General features: G+C 36.4%; 2 protein-coding genes across 11 annotated transcripts in view; one reads left to right on the top strand and one right to left on the bottom strand.

Annotated features, from left to right (window-relative positions):
- Window positions 1–24,967, top strand: part of LOC123712094 — a 121,590-nt gene that overhangs the window by 22,056 nt on the left and 74,567 nt on the right. For 5 of the 9 annotated variants that reach the window (XM_045665044.1, XM_045665039.1, XM_045665042.1 and 2 more), the window contains exons 2-3: window positions 13,409–13,442; window positions 21,951–21,980. The gene's annotated coding sequence lies outside the window, so the exon portion shown is untranslated. The remainder of the gene's footprint in view (window positions 1–13,408; window positions 13,443–21,950; window positions 21,981–24,967) is intronic. The other 4 variants (XM_045665045.1, XM_045665040.1, XM_045665043.1 and 1 more) reach the window with 1 other exon arrangement.
- On the bottom strand, window positions 19,108–24,824 carry LOC123712095. Of its 2 annotated transcripts, XM_045665047.1 has the most exons (20): window positions 24,631–24,816; window positions 24,519–24,558; window positions 24,081–24,455; window positions 23,981–24,004; window positions 23,841–23,897; window positions 23,760–23,774; window positions 23,624–23,692; window positions 23,303–23,335; window positions 23,052–23,105; window positions 22,675–22,743; window positions 21,855–21,902; window positions 21,274–21,330; window positions 21,137–21,205; window positions 20,626–20,742; window positions 20,254–20,316; window positions 20,150–20,188; window positions 20,051–20,089; window positions 19,712–19,783; window positions 19,363–19,433; window positions 19,108–19,295 (listed from the first exon to the last, which is right to left on the bottom strand). In XM_045665047.1, the coding sequence occupies exons 1-20, from the start codon at window positions 24,685–24,687 to the stop codon at window positions 19,218–19,220; spliced, it is 1,446 nt and encodes a 481-aa protein (XP_045521003.1). In that variant the 5' UTR covers window positions 24,688–24,816; the 3' UTR covers window positions 19,108–19,217. The 2 variants fall into 2 exon arrangements, with proteins under 2 accessions (XP_045521003.1, XP_045521004.1); XM_045665048.1 differs by lacking the exon at window positions 21,274–21,330 and having other exon boundaries at window positions 24,631–24,824.

The following is a 24,967-nucleotide window of genomic DNA, read 5'->3' as shown; positions in this document are numbered from 1 at the left end:
TTATAGTATTTGCGTTTTGTGTACAAATATATCCTAGTATTTTTATATAGTTGTGTAGAGTGCGAGAATTGCTGACTTCATTATCTGAAGACTCTTCGCTTACTCTTCAAAAAATACATGTGTGAAAACTTTTATTTTATGCTAGTTGTAATACACTTACTATATTGTGTTTTGATTTACATTGAGACAAAAATTTAGATATTTACTGATTTTCACGTATGTTATATTTTTAAATGTCATAAGTAAAACAAAACATTTTTTAGTCGATTAATTGTATAAATTAACTCGTATATCCCATTACTGTAAATTCCCAATTTGCTACAAAACGAACCCTCGGAAAATTTTGTGTAATTGATGTTATATCTTTTATTCTCCGTGAGTGCCTTTGTGCAACACGTTTTTAGGCATGTATTCAGTCAGCAGGCCGCAATGCAGAGTAACGCTCATTAGTGGAAGAGGGTTGAGCTCAGAGCAATATAAAGCCTATTTGCTTTGTGCGTCTAATCATGCTAGAAAATTCTTTCCACGCATACATGCAACAATTACGAATAAAAGTTGCATCAATAAATTGTTATAATAATGTTTACCATTTATTATTTTTAAATCATTCCATTTCTATAGTCTGTGTATATAGATAATGGTGACGTCTACAATTTGATAATATGATGTCATCTGTCACTAGGAATTAATAAAATATGAGTGTATTATTCGGTTAATTAAAGCCATGATGATCGCCAAGCTTCGAAAGGAGATGGCTCTATAAGAAGAATTAGCATTTATTATCTTTATGTAGTCTTATTGTTATTACTATATATACTATATCATAGATTGAACTTATGTGGCTTGTACGTGTCATTTATTAGTCTCATAAACGATAATCTATTAATTTAATCTCCTTTAGTCCTATTGATAACTAAGCTGTTTTGTACAAAGTCATTCCTTGCATGTTAAATATTTACAAGGCACACATTTGGTAGTGTTGACCTCTTATAAATATGTGCTTTCGTAGAGCGTGTCATACATATTTACACGTCTATCACCGTACATAATAAAAGTATCCGCCGTAATGTGCGCTCCTTTCCTGGGTCTTAGAGATTTTCCTTCCTCCATCCCACTCGAGCTTTGGGTCGTCAGTAATACTTTATTACTAATCAACGCGAATTAAATAAATATTACACGTTTCGTTATTTTCAGCAAACGCCATCATTTAGTAAATATTAGCTCCATTTATATTAGCTACAGAAGTTTTATTTTAATGAGTTTTATTTGTTTTGTTTGGTAAAAAAATCGTGTTATTAAATTCGAAATTCGATGAAACCTAAGCACCGCGTTATACGTGCTATGCTACTGGCGTACTCGAAATTTCGATAAAAATAATAAAAGAAACAAAAGTATTGTTTCTATTAATTATTCTTGTGAGATTTAATCTCATATAACGTTATTGTATTCTGTTTGAACAACTGGATAAATTCTTGTTGTTTTTGTGTAGAAATCTACTTTTCTTCAATAGTTAATATTCATAACGAAATAGGTGAACTTTTTATCTTTCTATCTTATTTATATTAGTAAAATGATGACAGCAATATTAAATCAGATTTATTGCATTAGGAAATAATTATAAAGAGACGCCTAAACTATGGGTATTGTAGCTATTGTTATTTATATATATACTAATATAAAAACTGGTTAACCAATACGAAAATTTGCATAACATTTTCTTAAATAATTTGTTCTGAATTAACACCATACATAACCCGCTTATATATATCTTAAATATTTTATATATATAATATGATATTCATCTGATACAATATTGACAACCCTACAAGCAGAAGGGTTCAACGTGACAAGATTATATGATAAAGTACACGAGAATTGGAAAACTAGAATTTGTTCTTATTTATTTTATATTTTTGACGTTCCCGTGGAATAACTAAGTAGAAAATGTTGTCTAGGTGATGCTTAAAAATCCAAATTTGTTTCTACCATTCGTATTTTATATAACTAGTATAAAAAAAACGTTAGAGAAAGGTACGTATTCGTAACCCAAAATTACACCAGCCTCTAAACTTTCCAAAATATTTCCAAGCAATTAACAATCATTAAAACAAGCTTAATCTTCCCACAAATTTTCACGTTTACATTGTTAGGAACACAAATGGGTCATGTGTAGTAATGTATATAAACATAATTATTTACGTTGAATATTAAACAGGTTGTTGTATGTAAATCTGTATTCAATTCATATTAGATTTACAGTTAGCCGATTAGTACTAGTCGGGCCTGGTTTACATCAAGAAACTCAGTAGACCATGTTGATAGTTCTACTGTTAATAATAGTTTAATGCTAATAATCTGCTCTAAGATTACACATAATGCATCTTCAGTAAGATTTAACACACTTTCGAGTTACATATAGACTAACCATTTGAGCCCAGTCATGTAAAAAACCTTTCGACATTTCTCAGACGGAATACTTAATTCGCACTTAAAACAGAAGTCATTACATTAAAATGTCTTCTCTTTGTAGGCTTATTGATCAAATCAATCACAACTCAAATTGTGAATTTGCTTCTAAAATTGATGTTAATTAAATTAAACATTATGTTACATTAAGAGCTTATCAGATTAAATAACAATATCATTAATGTGTACCGTTTTCACACTTTTTAAGTTTATGTGCCAAATGTTGGTATAGGGATAGTTAGGGTTATATAATCGGCATTTTATAAGGCAAAGAGAAAGTCGCAGGAGGAATATGTTATAAGCAGTAACCTTAGCTTGCGTGCGACCGCAGCTCTTCCGCGCAAAACTGATTAACGGTCCCTTGAAAACGCGGGTCATTGCCCGACCCTTCAGGGTACACGTGCTCGCAATATTATGTCAATGTATCGTTACACAATATTGAGCCCTGATAACGTAACCAGGGGAAATGTTTGGCTTCCGCTTTATGTTTTAAAGTCTGTATTACATTAAATTAACTCAGCTCACGGGACAGTTTGGTAAAGATGTTAGGCATTTTTAATATTTATTGAAAAGTACAATGCCGCAATAAAATTTAAACGAAGTGGTGAATGAATTTAACGCGTCACGGGAGAAAGCACGGCAAGTGGTGGGACAATAAAAAATATACACAACAATTTTAAACCTGGTTTAGTTTCCTGGTTAAGCACGTTAAAGTAAGGCAGTTGTTTACCAACTTAACCATAAAACAATACATCATAATAATATATTTTACGGTGATTCTGGCTTAGTGATACATGGCACGAAACATGGGGCCTGCAAATAGGAAAACGCCCATCGAGTGGATTTGATTTAAGAGCCGAGATAAACTGCAGAGCCGCACAAGCATTATTTAATATAATTTATAATTAAACAGAAGCATACATTATATCAAGATAAGACAGCCATGTGGTCCTCTCAGCCCCGTGTCGAAAGATATTGTTGGCTTCGTGCCATCGTATAATGACATTATTAATATATTGTCTTGTGTAATTTATATCCTGTCTAGCGGCCTGATTGAGTCTCAGAATCCTATATGTTTACTTTTAAAAAACTATTTCAGAAGTCTCATAGTCACTCTGCGAACACATAAATATGTAGATAGTGTTGGAGACAGCATTCAGTAGTTTTCATACAAAAATTAATAAATTCATAGATCAGTCGGCATATATTCATCGCTCGGTGTGTCTATTTGTCGTAGGCAAAAAAAATCGTAATCAATTTAAATCGAACAACATAAATATAAAACAATATGAATAACAAATATATATATCACATCAAGCAAAAAATGTTTTTCTCGATCGTTGTTTGTAAACAAATAACGATTTATCGCTGGCGTATATTAAAAATTATTTTTGCCAACCATAAATCTAGCAGGTAATTATCCGGCAATTTTTAATGAAGTACAATTACTGTTAAAAGCGTATCGGCGCTATAATTAAATTGGATATTAAACCTCATTATAGCCCAAAATAATTCGTTAAAATGTATGATTTGTAGTCAACCTCGGCCATCAAATAGCTGAGAATATTATTTATGTATTTAAATATTTTTTTCCATAAATAATTAATAAACTTGGCAATAATCATTTAAAATAAAATATTTTTTGTGGAATTTTTGTGTGTATAACTTGATTGACTTTAGTATGAGTATCTGTTTCTTACAATGACATCTTAAGTGCAATTGCAATTAAAATCTTTCATTAGGCGTTCCTAGATTAGTATCCCTTTACAGACTTGATTAAAAACATTTTAAATTTCCTTTAAAATTTATTTTTCCAGTAGTCATACACTGCTTGTATCATCTGTAATCTAAACATTTAATCGGAACATACAAACATCGTAGTGTTATTTTCCGGTCATTCAAAGTTTTTGCTCGTCCTTGACATACATTTAAGATCCGGTATGGGATATAATCAAACTGAAATTCAATAAGACGAAGGAAGTTACCTGTCTGGTATGTTTTCTTACATTTTTAAGGTTGTTTATATTACGCTATTTCCATATCATCAGCAATACTATTTAAAAATATCAGACTATTTTATATTTCATGACTTTTAAAATGAACCTACTTTTAAAACATTCCACTAACATGGCTACCTTTTCTGGAAGCCATATACATTATTATCGTATATTCGGTAGTATCAATAACAAATTAGGGTGATAAAGCAATTTACCGAACGTTAATATATCGATGACGTGGACAATATTAGCGAATTGGGTCATATGTGGCTGACGTCATAGCGGTTTCGGGCCATTCATATTAATTTTATTTGGCTACTCCATGCCCGTTGACAGATATTGATGATCGAAGCGGTACACTCATATGTCGCCACAATAAAGCCTAAAGGAAAATGGCCAGTATTGGAGTAAATACGGAAATAATATCTAGCGAGTTATGATATTTGATGCTGGGAATATTTTTTATCGTTCGATGTTTATTCAATTGTTCTTCATTCGAATGTTATTTAGAAAAATAGTTACGTCGTAATGCTAGTAGACGTCCCGAAAATCCAGTAGGATTTTTTAACTTACATTTTCATGTTTTTTTTGTAAGCAAGCGTACTATGGAGAGTGTTCTATAGAATTTTTATACCTGCTACCTCGTTTCATCACCGCACGAATGGTAATAATGGAATTGTCTCCCGGTGGAAGTCTTACCTGGGAGTTATGACCCTCCAAATATTTAAAAAGAAAGGTTACTCCTTCAAAGATTGCCATCACCCACTAAAGTCGGTATCCATGAGCTGTCGTGACTGACTTTTATCTAGACAGGCAATTCGGCTTTGTGAAGTATGTATGTCGCAGTAAAGTAGTTAAATCAGAGAGTTAATTGAATCTCTAGACAGTTAATTAAAAATCGATATTCAATCAAGTCGCTAGCATTTTCATTAAATAAAGCAGCATCGAAAACGTTTAGGTTTAGGTTTAGGTAGGTGGACTCAATTTCCGCACTTAGACACGTAGTCGGTCCGTTGTGCGTAGAAGCCCTGGCTAATTTAGCCAGCCCAACTCCTTCCAGAAGCACAGAAGTCTCCCGGGCACTTCACAGGCTTCGCGGAGCGACCTCACTGTTCCGAGGATTTTTGTACGTTGATTAGCCACAGCCTCGCATTCCAGGACTACGTGGGTGACTGATTCCTCTGCGCTGAAACAGCCTCTGCACAAGGGGCTGTCTGTTGCGCCTAGGACGAAAAGATGTTTGTTAAGGAGACAATGGCCCGTGATTGTCCCTATGATTGTTTTGAGATTGGTTCTGTTCAGGTTTAGAAGTCGCTTAGTAAGTTGCGGGTTCACAGCCGGCAGAGCCATTTTGGACTGTTTGCAATCTACACTTCGCGACCATCGTTGATTCTGGAGTACAGTGGATCTCTGGCGAATCCAGGTTCGAACTAGCGAGAAGGGCAAGGGGAGAAGCGGATGCGGGCCAGCAGGTATCATACCAGAGCCTCTTCTCGCAAGCTCGTCGGCTGCATCGTTGCCGAGAGAGCCACTGTGTCCCTTAATCCACTGTAAGGTAACTCTATTTGTTAGAGCTATTGCCTCCAGTGCTTCGTGACACTCCAGTATTAGTTTGCTGTTTGTGTTTTCGTTACCGAGCGCCATCAGCACGGATGCACTGTCCGATATGAGCTTAATGTGAAAGTCGTTGACTCCCATCCGCTGTACGGCTCTGGCTGCTTCGGTTAGAGCGACACATTCACATTAGAAGATTGTGCTTTGTGTGCCCAGAGGTAGGTGTATGTTGATGTTGAGATCAAAGGAGAAAATACCAGCGCCTGAGCCACACCCTGTTTTTGAGCCATCAGTGTATATACGTAGCTCATTCAGGGGCGACTGATCTTGCTCCTCTTCTCTCAGTTGTATAAGATATTTCTTGTTGAATATTAATTGATTAGTGATTCTGTCACATGGCGCAGCTATAAGAGGTTGGTACTCTATTGCCCTGTTGAGAACCACTGTGTGTGAACTATAGTGGTTTTTTCCCCATAGGTCCAATACCATAAGCCTGATGGCCGCAAGTGCCGCCTCCTGCTGTATGTGTAGGTCTAGAGGTAAGATTTGCAGGGCTATCTCCATTGCTGCGGTCGGAGTTGTTCTCATACAACCGCTAGCAGCGGACAAGGCAAGCCTTTGGAAGCGTCCCAGTTTCGTGATCGCCATTTGAAGTTCAGATCTTGGCCACCAAACCAGGGCTCCATAGGCCAGCATTGGCCTGATTATGGCAGTGTATAGCCATAATGTTATTTTAGGCGATAAGCCCCATTTCACGCCTAGCATCTTTTTGCATTGATAGAAGGCGATCGTTGCTTTGCTCAGTTTGTGTTCTAGGTGTTTGTTCCAGAGCAGTTTACTGTCCAGAATCACACCCAAGTACTTTATTTCATTTTTGAGTTTGAGTTGTGTGTTGAAGAGTTTTGGAAGCCTGTGTGGTCCCAGAACCCTCCGGTTTGTAAAGAGTATTAGCTCTGTTTTTGATGGGTTGACAGATAGCTCGTGCTTGATGCACCATCTCTCAATTACTTTGAAAGCCCTTCCCATGAGATCGCATAGGGTACTTTCAAAGCTTCCCGATATCAAGATAGCTATGTCGTCCGCATAACCCACTGTGTAGAGGTTGCCAGCGTTGAGTTCTGTGATGAGCTCGTTAACTACGAGGTTCCACAGTAGCGGCGATAAGACACCACCTTGCGGGCAGCCTCTGCTGACAATGCCCCGTGTCGTGGAATTAACAGTGAACTGTATAGCTCGTTGTTTTAGCATGTTGTTTATCCACCCTATCAGGGTTGATGATACTCCACATGTAACGAGTGCTCTGGTAATGCTCGTGAAGTTTGTTTTGTCAAAAGCAATTCGATGTCAATAAATGCACCAAGGGTTGACTGTTTTGACTTCAGGGAGTCGCCAATGCGAGACACAACGTTGTGGAGTGATGAATCCGTTGACTTGCCTGGGCTGTAGGCATGCTGATTTGGGTGCAGGAATTTGGATAGCGATACCTGGCTACGTATTTCCAGATCTCCAAGCCTCTCCATTGTTTTTAACAGGAAAGATGTGAGGCTTATGGGTCTGAAGGATTTTGCCTGGGTATAGTCCTCTCTGCCTGGTTTTGGGATGAATATTATTTTCACTTCCCTCCATTTCAAGGGTATGTAGCGGTGGGCTATACATGCTCGGAAGATTGAGACAAGATAGTCCACCAAAAGGTTTCTACTCCATCTTAGTAGGCCTGGGAAGATGCCATCCAGGCCAGCCGCTTTGAATGGTAGGAAGGAGTTGATTGCCCATGTTACTTTTTCATTTGTGATTATTTTGTGAGCTACATTCCAGTCTGAGTCGGTGGTGGCACTTTCTGAGTAGGGTTGCCATGCTTGGTCGTTGGCAATTATGCAGCCTGGAAAGTGTGTTTCCATCAGTAGTTCACATGTTTCTGCATCGGTTTTTGTAAATGATTTATCAGGTTTTTTAAGACAACCAATTGAGTGATAAGGCTCACTAGAGAGGCATGATTTCACTCTGGTTGCCTGGTTGTTGCTTTCAATGCTGGTGCAGAAGTGTCTCCAGCACTCTTGCTTCCTAGAGCGTAAAAGTTTTTTGAATCGTCTTCTCGCGATTGTGTACTTGTCCCAGTCGGCAGGTAAACGGGTATTTCCTGCTCTATTGAACAGCTTCCTGACCTTCTTTCGGTGTCTCTCCAGTTCGGGGCACCACCAGTTATGTCTACTCCCCCACCTAGGCATGGTAAGGGGACACGACCGTTCAAAGCTGGTCTGGAGTAGGGACGTTAGGTTATTTACATGTTTGTCTATGTCTTGTACATCAATGGTGGTTGGTATTGTTAGTTTGCTTACCTCTGAGTCGATTATATTGTAAAATTTTACTGAATCAGTTCTCCGAGGTATGCGTCGTGGTTGTGGTTTAGGTAGCTCCCCTTTGATTGTAAAGCGGATCCACCTGTGATCTGAGCATGATAGCTCTCTGGAGACATGCCAATCCTGTATGTGATCTGACAGACCAGAGGTCACCATTGTTAGATCGATTATGGTTTGCGAGCGTGCGTTGATAAAGGTTGGTTCAGAGCCGCTGTTTGCTAAGATAAGATTATTGCTAAGAATGAAGTTAAGCATATTCTCACCTCGAGCGTTGGTATTTGCATTACCCCATAGCGTGTGGTGCGCGTTGGAGTCTGCTGCGATTATAAGCTCCAGTTTCTCCCTCTCACAGTAGTCAGCCAGAAGGCCGAGTTCTGGAGTGGGCACGTCCTCGTCACCCGGTAGGTAGGCGGACGCCAGGACGATGTCTGGATGTGCGTCCCTAGGTAACCTAATGGTTGTAAGGTCCCTTGAACACAGTTCGTTAATTAGGTATGCTGGTACATGTTTAGGTATGATAATGCAGGTTCTTGGGTTACTTACTGAGGTATCCAGCAAAAGTTTACCACCGGTGTTACCCAGGCCGCATACCTTGCCATTCCTGATCCACGGCTCCTGGATCGCGGCAATGGTCTTCGGGTTGGTCTCCAGCAGTCTGCGTAGTGAAGCCGACGCTGTTTGGCTGTGCTGGAGGTTGGTCTGGATAAGGTCAGTCCGGTTAGGGGGAGGAGCGCAAACAGCTGTCGCTGAATTCACTCCCCCCTGTCTCCTGAAAGAACTCGTCATCCGAGGTTAGTTGCACCGGTGAGAGTGGTTGTTGAGCTGTCTCCATGGGGACGTTTACCTCGGCAACCGCGGCTATCTCCGTCGTTGACGAGGGCGGCTTTGGCCCCGAGGATCCCGTCCCCGATGTACTGGCAGTAGTTACTGTGGCGGCAGCTACCACTGAGGGTTCATCCTTTTCCAGAATTCGGATATAGATGTTCCCCATCAGATAGTAGATGCGACGTTCGTGTGCCTTGATTTTTGAGATCTCATATTCCGGAACACGAAGGAACAAAGATACGCCTGTCGGGTCCTGTGTTCTACGTTCGTGAGTCAGGGTCCAAGATCTGATGTTTAGGTGGCGGTTTTGCCTGGTGATCAGTTTCCGTAAAGTTTCCGTGCTACCAGTGAACTCTGGAACATGCAGTAAGCACGGCACCTTCTTCGGAATGTCTGACTGAGGCCGTACCACCAGTTTGGTGTCCGGTATCGGATTGTTGATGACATCGCATGCTCCGGTAAGCCATCCCAGCGTGTAGGTATCCTCGCACCAAGTTTTGAGGACACCATCTGAGAAGTGGGCTCTTCCCCGGAATCTGATGTCGTTGGGTTCAGTTGCTAGGGTAGCTTCAAGATCCGCCATGAGCTCATCTTGGATTTTACCCTCGATTTGTAGGCGGATGTTATCTGCCTGTTCTTGTGTCATGTCTATAAAGGGCTCAGTCATCACGGCAACACAAAGCTCGTTGGCTTTGTAGGATGCTGCCGCTTCCGCGTAACTGGCCGAGGTCCCTGACTCCAGCCGGAGTTTGTTAGGTTTAACCCTTTTACTCTCCCCAGTCGGTGTCACGGTTTCCTCTGGCCGATCGCGTTTCTGGCCCTTTGTTTGTTGTTTGGTTTGGTTTGGGTTTTTGGTTTGGTACCCCCCTCTAGGTCCTTTACCGGACCTAGAGCCAATAGGCTTGAGCGCGGCAGAGGACCCAGTCGGCTTCGGTGCCCTTTTCCCGCGTCCTGCAGTTGTGGTAACCGCGGGGGCAGTTCCAGGGTTCTCAGGTATCCTCTGAGGGCCGGTAATCAGCTGTTGCTGTTCCGTCGCTCTTTTGGCCTTCCTGAGCCGTCGCCTTTTTGAGGAGCTTAGGACCATCCTGGGAGTCGATTCCTGAATCGCTGATTTCAGGGCCGACATGTCCATGGTCGAGGTTTGTGCACTGGACGTGCTCATCGTCGCAGCCTCGGTCTTCCGCATCGATCTTGCTTCGGATGCCCCCCCTATGGACGCAGACATTGCTGTATCATCCTTCGGAGTTGCTATCTTCTGCTCGACCGACGCAGTCAGCCTGGCCGCAACAGTGGACGCATCCTTGTGTGGTGGTGTATGAGATACCATTGGAGTGGGCACGGTTAAGGGTGCATCCCGGTTTGGCGCTTCCTCAGCCGCTGCCCTCTCCTTTGGTGCCTCGGACGCTGCCCTATTGGGTGCATCCGTTTGCGAGATAGGGGCATCAGAGTATCGTGTCACTGGTGACTTGCACCTCAACACGTCCTGCGACGCAACCCTGTTTATGTTAGTTTTAGGCGCATCTGTGGATGCAGCCTTTTGTTGGTTTGTGTGTTTTGTCTCTCTATCCATGTGGTGGTATGAAATAGATTCACCGTCGGAGCTCTCCACCCGCCACGGAGCCCTCAAGTCGGGGACGTCCCTTGCTCAGCAAGCGACGTCAGAGCTACTCCTTCGGTATAGAGTCAGCGTGTAGAGGGGCAGGCGCGTCCGCACGCCGCAAGAGAGTACGGAGCTGTTCGCATCCCGAGACGATGACGCAAACTCACCCCGAGTCCCGTGCCACGCCGACGCCCCCCCCACCCACACCCCGACTCTCGCTTGGTAGCCCTCTTACGGGATACCACAGCCGGTTGACCGTGGTCAGCTAATCCACGGCCTCCCGTGTGAGGGGAAATCCAGACCAAAGAGGTGTGTTGTGTGCAGCGCACAACTGTACCGGCGCACTACTCCACTCAACCTCCAGGACTCCTTCATCCCCCCGTACGGGTCCCCGCGCACGGCACAAACACGCGGGAGGTCATTTACTGTCCACCGTCCTTTTATTTTGGATGATGAACTCGCAAGGACATGACCTCTACATCCCTGCAAAAGTTCGCTTGGTGGTTTTAGTTACGTCTAATACATAGGGTATTAGACCAAAAACAGGGTTGGCAACCTCGGGAAGGTTAGTCCACCAAACTTGCCTTGGGGATCACAGCGACCTGCGCTACCCCCAAGACCACGCCTCCCTACCCATCAGAAGGATGTGGTAGGGTGGGTTTGCACCTATGCTACCATGCTAAAGCGAGCATGTCGTGCTGGAAACCGTAAAAGCATAGATCCAAACCCAACCCCGAAAACGTTTAACTATCTATCTGACCGAAAGACCGACCGTCAGCGTGTTGATTAACAATGTAAAACAAGATGGTAAAACAAGACTTCGCCAATGATTATTGCATTTTTTATTGTTATGGTGGCATACAAAAAGTTGCCTTACTTTTCATAAAAAATGGGATTGATAAAATTTCTTATAGAAAAGCATTGTATTTTGTAAAATAGTAAAAATGTATTTCAACTTTAATATAAATAAAATCTTAAATTCTGATCTATCTCTCTTATGGATTAAAACTTTAAAGCTTTCCTCCGTATTAAAAAAATATTGTGAATGCTACGTGGTGGTATGGTGTGCACTTTTAAAAGAACACAGTGGTAAGTTTTTGAAAATGTGAAATAAATATAGTTATCCTATTCTGAATAATAACATATTCTGAACAAGATTATCAACGCTAGGTTCTGAATTTATCTAAATCTTAAACATAATAACTTTCTGTCCTTATAATATTCCTCTTAATAATAATAAATCCCGTTAGCGCCCTATACGCCCTACCGTAGGCTAGGCCTTCTACGCCTGACATGTCGTCATTTTCGGCCATTATTTGAAGTGGAAATTGAACACATAGAAAGAAAATTCCATTGGTGCACAGCCGTGATTCGAACGCAAAACTAAGGGTTAGGAGTCGAATAGTTCAGCCATTAGGTCAATATAGCTCTATACACGTCTAATTCGATGTAATTTTCGTGGTTCTGTTATATTGCTGTTCTGTCATTAATCTTTCTAAGCCGTTTTCGTTGCGTACAGATGTGGGGTCACTCTGCATCTTCTACCGCATTTACCACATAGAGTGTTTAGAGTAGATGTTCAGATGAATACCTGCAGCTAAGTTTCTTAATCGGACGTCGTGGCAGAATACGAAATTCCACCCGTATCACCTTGACGTTCGCCGTTCCACGACCGAGCGTTTTTCAACGCAAGTTTTGCCGCGCACCACCGCTATGTGGAACCAGCTGCCCAGTCAAGTATTTCCGAACAAATGTGAAAAAAAATTACTATTATCATTCCTAATAAATTACGCACTACCTTCCATCCTTTAGAATGCCTCAAAACAGGTTTTTCAGCGATAAGTTCTATCATTATTATTATTTATTGAAATTGTGTTTCTTGTTATTCTGCTTATAATTATGTGTGCTATAAAGTACTGTAAGATAGAAATAAAAAATTATTTCATTTATTTTTCTTAGTTTTTTATGCTCAAAACAGAAACAATTGTATGCTATTTTCTCTGGTGTCTATGTACAATATATATGCATATTACAATGCTAAAGACAGCTTTGTGTTGACGAACAAACATTTAAGTCTAAGTAGGATCATTACAACACCAAGTTTACACTTGAAAATGAGATATTTTTTAGACATTTAAAACCAGGCGTCCGAAGTACCTATTGTAGTGAAGCATAGCACGATATTACCGGAACTCTTGAGAAATACGTCTGGTATGCAAACGATCGCTAATTACCACCCTTGACACGGCATATTGTGTCGAGTGTAAGCAGCCATGGAATGCGTACAATACTCAAAATCCGCTTATTATGTTGCAGGATTTTTTCTTATCGATCATTACCAGTCGCCCAATTATTTCGACGATATTTTTACTACGATTCCATTATACGCTGTCATTAAATATGTCAATGTGACAATGGCAAAGCCTATTGGGACTAATTGAATTGTTGACATCCATCACGTTGTAATTAATCGTACAAAACTAGATTTTGGTTCGGGATTATTAATTGCTTAATAGAACAGAAGTTGGACTCCTTGAACTTTAGAAAATTTCTTCTAATTCTCTTTTATTGGTTATAATTTAAATTAATCTTATTATTGTTTGTTTCAGATGTCAGAAGAATAATTAGAATTCCAGTTAACAGGTATGAGCTTTAGTTTTCTTAATTAATTTATATAGTTTTCAATTATCTCATGGCATTTCTTTCTTGGCACAACTTGGCGTAACACTTACCGGTACCTATAGACCCGTTACAGTGAGCCCTTGATTGATTACTTTTTCTATGTTTATTGTTTTGTGCAGTACAAAGAAGTGTAATAACAATGTCGCTGTGTGTGTACGCTCATAGTTGGTTCTAAATCTCTAGTCTCACCTTTAAATATTTTAAAATACGAATTGCGAACTATACCGTGCGTGTAATACTTAGGACCTTAGCATACAAATATTTACCGTACTAATTGATTGAGAGATTTGCGTAAACAACATATTTTAAGTGATATAAAAATAGAAATAATAAAACTAGTGTTTTACATACATACATAAACGTAGAAATTTCTCTTAAGTTGTAAGATGTATTCGTTTACATTTTAAATATACAATTGAAACTGAGTTTATATACTCTTACTCAAATCCCTGGTTCGTCAATATATTTATCCTTAAGGATCTTGTAGATCCTTGATTTAGGGGAGCACCACCCTGTTTCAGAGAAAAGAAATAAACTGAGATTCTCTTATATCAGGTCGAGTGGCAATTAAAAAGCTTCCCTATCTTACATCGTATTATTAATTACTTAGTAAGAATAAATTGAAAAATGTACCTGGGAGCTGTATTAGAAAAAATACTGGTTTGATTTTAATCATTCTAATTGTGTGTGCATCATCACAAAGCAAAAGTGTAGTAAGTACATACGAGGTAAAGTTTGTTGTTTCTATTGTAACCGTGAGATTATTTAATAAAAAACGAACGACATATCCATTAGAGTTCCCTGGTATATTTGGCTCCCGGATCAGAATTAAGATAATACAATTTGTTCACTTTGTCCGGTCTGTTTGTTATCAACGTCAGTCCTGTGCAGGTTATTTTTGCAATCTCGTGTTGAATGTGTATCTATATTATTGTGATGATGACCGAGACGCATATGTTAATTAATGTTATACAATTGAGCGGTAAATGGGTTTTTGACTAGTAAAATGCTAAGAATATATATTTTGTGAGTCGTATAACTTTCTTCTATCACGAGCGCGCTCCATTTCCGATATTGATATAAAGTCAAGAGTTTAAAGACATTCTGACGATGATAATTATATTATAGTTAAACGGTATTAATATTTTATTTGTAATGTAGCGGAAACGGCCTAATTTGAAAGTTATGTGTTCGCGACCATTTCATGCTAACATTCAATAATCCATATTTACATAATAAATGCATCTCCAGAACTCCCAAGTTTGTAATATCCGTTTAGTCACTGCGTTGAGGACCTAGTTAGTATATGCAGATGTATAGTAGATGGACTAGATAAGCATCAAAGTCGTTCGATGCCAGAATATTAAATGTAGGGACACATATGTGTAAGAAAGCTGACAAGATTTCTGTTGTTGCGTGTGCACTCGTTTCTCGGGCTGTATCACAATCGGTTAAACTACTTGTGATTGAGGATTAATAAATTTCTACCTAATCACATGTAATCAGTTTAAGAAATTATTTTAAGCGTAGTGGCGTTTCGATTTCCTGTCCGTTATAGTCTTCCTAAATATATCATAATATATTTTCTAAATTAAACCTGTAACAAAATCTGCCTTGTATACAAAGAGATTTTTTAACAATGTCCTATCCTGTCAAAAATTAAAAAATATCACCTAGTAACAACATATTTTAACATAAAATGCGCTCGCTGCAACTCAATTTGCCGTTATCATATCGCAAATGTTAGTTTTCTATCTTCAATATGAAATACAAGGAAAAACAACATTTCAATGTTTGTCTGGCTGCTATCAGAGTTTCCGCGTCAATAGTCCTTTTCTCTTTTTTGTTAAAATAAACGAGACTGCAACGGGTGCTCTTTCTTTGTTGAGTTTGTTTGATCGTTGTTATTGCCTACTTAGCGAGTAACAATCAGCGTTGCTCGTATTATTGTGAAAATAATTTATTTAGTAAATAAATCCTATATTTTTTCGTGTACATTTCGTTTTTGTAAATTTAATAGCAAACAATTTTGGTAAGAAGAAATGTAATAAAACTACTGATATTTGCATATGGATTAGTTCATAACGCCCGTGGCGTATAGTCCAGAGTTCCTGGGTTCGGGTACCTTTCATATTATAATTAAATGTTTTAAAAATTCAAATCTTAACAGAATCTTTACGCAATAATATGTCCTCCAATACTTTCTATTCCAACAAACTAATGGATTAAACCATTTTAAACTTATATCCATCCTTTAATTAATTTTTAACGCAAGGAAGAGGAAATTTACCAAATAAGGGTCCGTAACGAAAAGGGGTACTGGCAATTACGTACACTGATGAAACTATTGAATTATACGGCAGTAGCTTCAATACTCTGTTTTATAACAACTTATAAGTATAGAGTTAATAAAATTTTAAATATAAAGGCAAAACTTTTGAGTTAGATAAAAATGTATTAATTCTATATGAAATATAATTTCTATACTATCTATGTTTTGAATGTTAATGTCGAGTTAACATTGACGTGATTGACAAGATTGACTCCCCGCTTTAGAACTGCTGTACCGATTTTGAATTTCGAAGCGTTGCCAACAGTACAATATAGCAGGAGTACCTACAAGTTACCCTCCCGCCTGCGGCGATTGGCGACCAATAATCCATTTAGCGCGACCGCACGCGCCGCGCCGCCGGCTTGCCATGCTCTGATCGAAGCGTAATTGGGTGTACTCACCTTCCCTACCGACCGATTATAAAATAAACAGCATTCTAAAGTCATCCGCTGCCACGTAAATTAATTTCTCCTTAACGACTAACGACCTCATCCTACTCACAATCTAATTACGGCGTTTGCTACGATGTCATGCTGTGATACGAATTTATCACTTAGAAAATCAAAGTTGAGCAACTTTTGATTGATGCTTGCTTGAAATTTAGCTTTTCGTTTTAGAAGAACGTGAGGGTTGTAATCTTTTCATGACACCAATGTGTTTCGAAATTCTATATTTACCTATAAAATTCAATATGATTTTTTGTCCTGTCAATGTCATTTAATTATTTTTCTGATGCATCGGACAAGAGTAACTTTCAACATCACCCTTGGATCGTAATAATACATGTTACGAATAATTATGTGTTTTTTTTTCTAATGCAACTTGATTTAACCATTCAAATAATTTAAGCTAGTTAAATGGAAACATTGCAGCTAAAGTTTGAAATGGTATAAGTCCCTAGGCGCAAGTTACTCTGACCTGTCACATGCATTGTTGAAACCCAGTATAAATGATCAAAATCCGCTCTGTACACAAGTATGGTACAAATATAAATTGATATGTCACAGTATCAAATTATACTGGAGTTGCAATGCACGCCCTGATTCGTTTGTTATTGAGTGTACAATGTACATACATTAATGCAAAAAAGTACTAAATACATTACCAAAATATTTATTAAACTCGGATCACTCCTGTAAAAGACCAACTAGCGATCTATCGGATTTTACTTAGCGTTATTATTTACCATTTTCTTTAACAAAGTAAAGTTTCTTCCTTTATTATTGGGCGCTGTAAATGTGGAACTTGGAATCAAAGTTCTCTATGCTACAGAGAGTGTTTGTAAACGAAATTGCTTTATAGCTTGCCATTTGTTTGACGTTTGCTGTGTTGTTTTTAGAATACAATTGTTGTTCGAACAAATGCTGTCTTCTAGAAATGTGATTTTCTCTATTAAAGCAAACCTGAACTTGAAAGCTTCAATGGTGTCATTTGTTTCCGGGAATACTTCATTGTGTACCATTTCTGTTGGCCTTGTCCGATATAGGATATCAAAGCTGTTAACGAGAACGGCACGTGTAACCTTTATTAGAAAATATATATGTTTATAGATTTAAAAAAAAATAACATATACATAATTGTTTCTCTATATGAATTTCGGTTGAATATGAATTACAATATGTCATCTAGATTAACGTTTAAAGTTTAATTGGAATTACTTCGCCCAATGAGTTAAAAAAAAGTAAGGCCGATTTTAGGGGACCTTTGCCGCATCGCGTTTGACGCGTAAAGTTACAAACCAACCACTGTCAAATATTTATAGAACATATAACTAGTCTGGCCATAAATACTGTTTAAAAATGTGTGCGTGTACTAGTGTACACACGTAAGAAGTGGAACTTCTTTATGACCTTATTTTTCAAAAAGTGATCTACTAACTTTACAGAAATTGTTGCAATAAAATAAAATTAGATAAAGTTTAACAAAAGGCTTTCATTATCATAGACGTGAATACAAATAATACAATAATTTTTATTGCCATTGTTAACGTTATTATATATTTTTGTTATTAATGGCTTCGAATCTCTTCGTATCAATCGTGGTAGGAACAAGAAAAAGATTGCACGTAACGGAAAAATGTGACGCGTAACCCAAAAATGTGACGGTTTTTTTTCCAACGCCCATAAAAAAGTTTCACTTCAATAAAAACTTTTCCTTTTTCCAACTTTTTAATTATTTTGAATGGAAACATGTATATTTCATTCAATTTGGCGCCATTTCAAATATTTATTTATGTTCATTATCAAATTACAATATTCAATAGGGTCTCAAAGTAAGTAGGATAGCAGTGATCGTCTTGCATAAAGCCGTCGGTCATATTCCAGACACTTCAAAATCTTGGTATCAGCCGTGTGTTCGTATATCGTACTATCAACAGATTAAACAACACTTCGTCTGTCGAAGACTAGAAAAGATCGGGGCGGCGGCATGCTGTTAAAACAAAGGCTGTTAATGCTGTTTAAGCCAGAATTCTTCGAAACCCTATTAAGAAGCAAAAGCTCTTATCGCGAGAATGAAGATTTCCGCTAGGACTCAAGCGTATTATAAAACAAGACATGAAGTTCGGTGCTTATCGTCGATACAAATTTTCACGATTGAAGAACTACTACAGTAAGCAAATGATAATGCATTCTTGGATCATGTTGTGAAACCTCTCAGCAATACACTTATTAAAAAGTTACCATGAACTTTCCAGCAGGTTTCTGCACCTGGTCACAAGGCACGAACTACACAAGCCTAGCTTGTAACCAACGTTCCGGACTTTGTTAAAGTTTAGACTTCAAATTAAGATCAGTTTTAGAGCACATGGCCTATTCTAAATGACTCGGCGACATTGAGTATCTTAAAAAATCTTTGGAGCAAGCTATGGCGTAATATCCCATGGTAACAGTGCATAAATCCATTGATTCGGCCAAACAGATTAAAAGCCAAAGGTAGCCATTTATAATACAATATTGTTTTTATTTTTTACTGAGACTATTAAATATGTAGGTATAAATTGTAATAATATTAAAAATTTTCATTTAAAAAAATGCATTTTCATTTGTAAAAGAACTTATGGCTGGACTAATTGAGATGTGTTTTTGTATTTATACGTGTGAATAATGTTCGAAACGCCTGATCGATTAACCTGTTTGTGAGTGAGCAATTGAATTCGATAATCTAGTTTCTACACTGATCCCATGACAAGAAAATTTGAAACTCATTCAATTTAATTTACCAATGAAATCGTCGTCTTATAATATAGAGGTACTGTATACTATGATATCTTTAAAAAAAACGTATGTATGTAAAATATTTATTTATTAGCTCAATAGTATATTATTTCATTATTTTATCTAAATAAACCTAAAGAATTAAGACATAATATGTCAAACATGTGCTACAAATATACAATTATATATTTAATAAGGTTTTGTAGTTTTCGGCACTTTTAAAAATTTCCTTCCTTCCGGTTCAGTTTCAATACCAACGGGCGAAGGCTGAAATTATAAGATTTATTTGTGTAAAAAATATTCAAAGTAATAATAAACGTAAGAAAAGAAATACCTCTTCATTTCCATTATTGTCATTGTCCCTACTTTCTTCAGCCGGAGTAACGAACAAAGCGTTTGTTGACTCTGGAATTTTGTACGTTCATAATATTTATTTATTTTATAGTTATTATTAACGCGAGGATCGAAAGTATGCAAGTTATTGGTAAGCTTCTTAAGAGGGATATTTCCCAGATAACAATTTGATTTAATTTAAAGTAATATTTATAAACTTAGACAAATCATTACAATTATATTATTATCCATAACAATCGTGCATTATATTGGAGGGAGTAAAACCCACGGAGACAACAAATATATAGGATCGTCTCAACTAAAATACGATAAAAATTAAAGATACATACTTGCTTGAACCATTGCAATGTTATTAAAATATTCGGAGAGGCTTTCCACCCTTTCAATTCTATTTCCTCCCTCTGAAAAGGGTAAATGTTAGAATTATTTATAAATGTCTGTTTAAAATAAGCCCATCCTTTGTAAATATTCGTATTTTAAAAATTGCTCTTGGGCGGAATAAAAGGAAATAATACAAGTTTCATACAAAATTCACACCATGAATCAATAATGTTGTACCTTAGTTTATCATCTTTATAATAAGTGTCATTAACACGATAATTCAATAAAGCCCAAATTTTATTAGGAAAATATACAAATGCGATGATTATGTCTATAAAAATACTTACTTAAAGGCTGTATTGTGAGACGAATAACACGATTTTCCACTGTAAAAAAAAACAAGTTTTAACACACGGAAATTATCAATAATTGATATGGATACTTACATATTTTTTCTACTTCTTCGTCTATGAGTGATATTCCTACTGAAATTTAACGAGGTAAATAAAGCATATAACAAATGGTATATAACATTGTTTTTTACACTCACACATCTTACGAAAATCCTGCACTGCTTTCGAATGTTCGTCGCTTTTGTGTGGCACTTCGATATCTGTAATAAATATATTTCTCAAACATTGATAACTGTTAAAAATTGAATTATTGAAATTGATTTTTATATAGATGAAACGTTGAGGACTACTGCCTTCGTTTATGCGCACAATGTATGAGTTATAACCCTAGTTCCATTTTCGTATAAATCATTTCTGGGTGTCAGGTTGGATATCTGATCAACACATGGTAACAAAATATTGGGTATAAACTACAAAGAATGCTATTTTGTATCGAATTATTAATTTCTTTACAATGCCTTCAAGTAAATTTATAATGATAGCAAATTAAACGATTAAATTGAACTCACATTCAGCTTTAGTTAGTTTTGTATCGTTTATGCACTGAGTATGAATTCGACACGTGTCAAGTTCAGTTGGAGATGTGCACTCGTATCTCCAATGACACTTTGGCTTCTGTTTGACATCTGAAGAATTTATATATGTTATTTGGATAAATAATATTATCGTACATATATGTAATACAATTATTTATTTAACTATCGCCAGCAATGGCTTCGGCTAGGATTACCTTAGGGAAATAATTTTAAATATGTGAAAAAAAAATTAAGGTCAGCGTATAAAAAAGTCATATGTTCTCAATAGTACATAGGATAGGTATATAGTAAATAGATACGTCTAACCTTGTGACCTTCACAAGTCTATTATTGCTTAGTTGAAAATCAAAAGGCAGTGTTATAAAGCGCGAACCAAGCCCAAATCTAACCACATAATATCTTTCCGTTTGTTGAGTTTCAGATACTATAATTTTTCGTACAATTTCATATGTTATTTAGTTTCACTTTAAATCAAATTTGTTACCTTGCCCAACTCTTCTTTTATTTACCACCAAACGCCGCTTCTTTCGTAGTTTCTGAGCAAGTTTAATGCCTTTAAAAATAATTAAATTGCTTATCTTGGAAGTATGTAATATATATCCATTAATTTATATTAACTACCTCCACGTTTCCCTGTGCGTAACTTATTTTCATTCGCCTTAAGGCTTTTCATAATAACTGAAATTTGAAATTTATGAGATATAGAATTTCATTAATAGACCGTGTTTCGCCATTAGGAGTAAATGTGTTGTTACAGTGTTTTTTAACAGGATTTTTAATTTATTTTGTATGACTTTGCAGTTATTGAATTTGTTGTGAGCCCGAGTGTTTAAGATGTTTATGCAAATTATCCAAATTAAAACCCCAAGACAAACAATCCGCGAAAATAGAGGACACCGTGAGTCATTTCTGCAAAAACCCGTCATATTTTAGTAGATACTAACTCCGGGGAAATAAATACAGATAACACAACTTTCTCTACAGCTGTGATACTATTGACATTTAACGCCTTTTGTCTTAAGTCACCGAGACCACGCACGCTGTAAAGAACGCGAAACGTCGGAAAAATTTAAATTTAAAATTATGTAAAATAATTATAAGTTTATAATAATATAAATAGCTTTAATCACGGTTAAAAAATTGTTTTCTTTTCGTCGATACATAATTATTACTCTGATAATAATAAAATAAATAATACTCACGTTTATATTTAGTCTTCTTCGGGTAACTGCTCATTTTTACCATTTGACCTAGATTGGCAAGATAAAATAAATTTAATTTAATAAATTTTGTTACAGATTTCTTACATAATTGAAGTTATATAACAGGTAAGTTAAATTAGTTTTTAAGATAAAATAAACTGATTTGAACATTTTGGAGTAAAAGGCTTTTGCCTTAGCATAGCATAGCATAGCAAAGCATACAGGAAATCTATGATTTTGTCTTAGATTTATTGTAGCTAGTTGTTCTCGATGCGAGTTAAATTGTTTATTAAATTGAAACATAATGTACTATAATAATATGAAGACGCATCCGTTGAGGCCGTAAAGTGTGAAATATCGGAATGATTTTATAAATCATACATTAATTATTAAATTATACAAAATTTGTTATAATTGAAATATATGTGAAGTCATGGTTCATTATGTATAGAGAATGTTCCATAAATCAACGTCAACCCTAAATCGGATGATAGATAGTAGATCGGGTAGGTAGTGGTTTAACACCAGAAAATTACTAAAAAAATATATATTAACTTTTTAAATTATCGTCATTCAAAAAGCAAATGAATTTTAGGCACCCTGTCAGGTTCTCTTTATTCTTACATCTATACGACTGTGTTGAAAAAAAAGTCGTATGTTGTCAAGACACAAATGGGGTTCAAATTCCAAAGTAGTAAACACCTTTTTTTGTAAGTTTAAACTAAAAACACAATTTACGATAACTTTTCCCTTGGATACATTGCCCGAGTAAAGTGGCGTGCGTCATTACATAGTTTATAAAACTTGTAAAATTGAATACCTCGTAAGAATACAATCTCTCCTGGTTCAGTAACATCTTCAGTCAGATTATCATTAATATTATCGACGGCTAAAATAAATTACATATTTATTAACTGTGATGAAACTGTTCATAAAAACATTTCCTTTCATTGTAGTTTATTGGGCTCACGGCTCACCGAATGGATACAGATAATAGAGGTTTGAAACATTTGATTTTCCAAGAATATTAAAGTTGTAAATGTTTCCTGTTATGGAGATAGACATAGAAAAGGCCGACCATTTCGAATTACGATTTGAACACTCAAAGATTACGTATGTTATTTTTGTTTGGTGTGGCTTTTAAGAGCCCATTATTTCTTAGGTTACTTAGGTCTTACGATTGGTTAAAAAAAATACCTTCGCCACTGAGAGCGAGAGCTTGTAGGGCATCGAGTCCGTCAATGTCATTTTCTGTAAAGCACAAACGTTTAGCTTAATGAAAGGCATATATAAATATCCAGCCCTTGAAATTTCTTTTACATTTGATATTCTTCGCCTCATTGACTAACTCAACATTAATTCTAATGTTAGTCTTAAGACTTGACTGACTATTCGAAACAATAATTGTCTAAAAATCAATGAATCTTTGATAATCATTATATAAATACCTGATAGTGTTACTATACGTTTGAACGTCATAACTGAAAAGAGAACGTTATTAACTTTACTATTGTTATAGGTGATTACCGATTTGAGTCTATTTTAATAAGAATTTGCGCAAGCAGATATCCCTATGTCCATAAATAAATGATTTATTCATATTTAGGTTTAATAGTAATAGAAAAATAAAATTACAACCAACTACTTTATTAAGGTAGTTGCTTGAGATTTTATTTCTATCCAAATAATTAGATGCCCCTACAAAGGCTTGATGTTAAATTGAAAATAAATTATCATATTATTCATTAAATTTATTACAAGGAACCCACAGTATGCTTCAAACAGCTTATCAGCGAGTTGTTCAGGATTCTCGGAAGAGCTCACAAAGCCTTTTCCTTCTGAAAAAGTTTTACATTTTCTTTATTAACTCTTTAATGTTTGTAGCCAAGTTGATTACTTACTCACCTCCCGGATTTTTAACTGAAATTAACAAAACAGTTTCAGTAAAATGTCTAAAACTAAACTTCAAAATTTTTAAATATTTACCTTTAGATAATAATTTTTGAGTTATTGGCAACAACTCCTGTGGTGTGAAAGTGTCACCTGTTGGCAGTGATATTTTAAAACATATTTTATAGAACATTACCCAAAATATAGAGATTTTATTGTTTCAAAAGAACACCTACCAACTGTAAACGGCCTTGTCTGAACTGAAATAAAAAGATGTCGATCAAAAAGATGTTTAATCATTATAATTAACATCATAATTCTTCTAACATAACAAACCATTCTCATCATGATTAAGTGTATTGTTTTCATGAATTTCAGTAATCTTTTCATTTTCACTTTCATTTGATGCATCATTTTTACTATTATTATCTTCATCGTTTATATTCCCTGTAATTTGTGCTTTACTCATATCTTGTCCATTATTTTGGCTTACATCTTCAAGTTGTTGGCTTTTTCCGGAATTATTCTCATTAATCTGCTTAGCTTCACTATGGTTTTGGTCTAGGTCTTGGCTGTTTTGATTGCTTTGCTCAGCGTGAGTATTTTCTATAATGCCTTCTGATTTCTCGTTATTATCCAGGTCATCATTGCTTTTTAGGTGAGCACGTTCCTCTTCGTTTACATTTTGCTCAGTCTCTCCTTCTCTGGTACCTTGGAATTAAAAATAAATTCGTTTACGAACGTTTGACTGTGAGATAAGTTGTTTAATTTTACCTTTTTTTCTTTTGTGTCTCTTAAGATACGAGGATGATATCTGCATAAAAACCATTCTTATTATTACATTTATTGTATTTGCTACGTCAAAAGGTTCTCCACTCGTACTTACCAGGTCACAAAGAACTAAAATAAGTAAAATATACAAAATTCCCGTTCGATAAATCATTTTCAATTAAAATGGCTCGTTACTTCTTACAAAACCAATTTTCTGATAAAATATAGTTAGAATTAGTTATGTATAACTATCAGCAATCACTTTTTCGTCAATGGTCTAGGTTTTCGTTTAACTTTAAATGTTGAATGATTTGTTAATTACCAAATACACAATGGAGCTAAAACGATTAGCATGTGTTTATTTCGCATAGGAAAAATAATTTGGTGCAGTCTGTGGTTCGAATCCTCTAGGCTTACACTGTATCTTAAAACTATTTTGTAAGTACTGATCA

This window comes from Pieris brassicae, chromosome 7 (genome assembly GCF_905147105.1).
Source record: "Pieris brassicae chromosome 7, ilPieBrab1.1, whole genome shotgun sequence".
Classification (NCBI taxonomy): domain Eukaryota; kingdom Metazoa; phylum Arthropoda; class Insecta; order Lepidoptera; family Pieridae; genus Pieris; species Pieris brassicae.
Note: the sequence above shows the minus strand (reverse complement) of the source record. Positions and strands in the feature narration are given on the sequence as shown.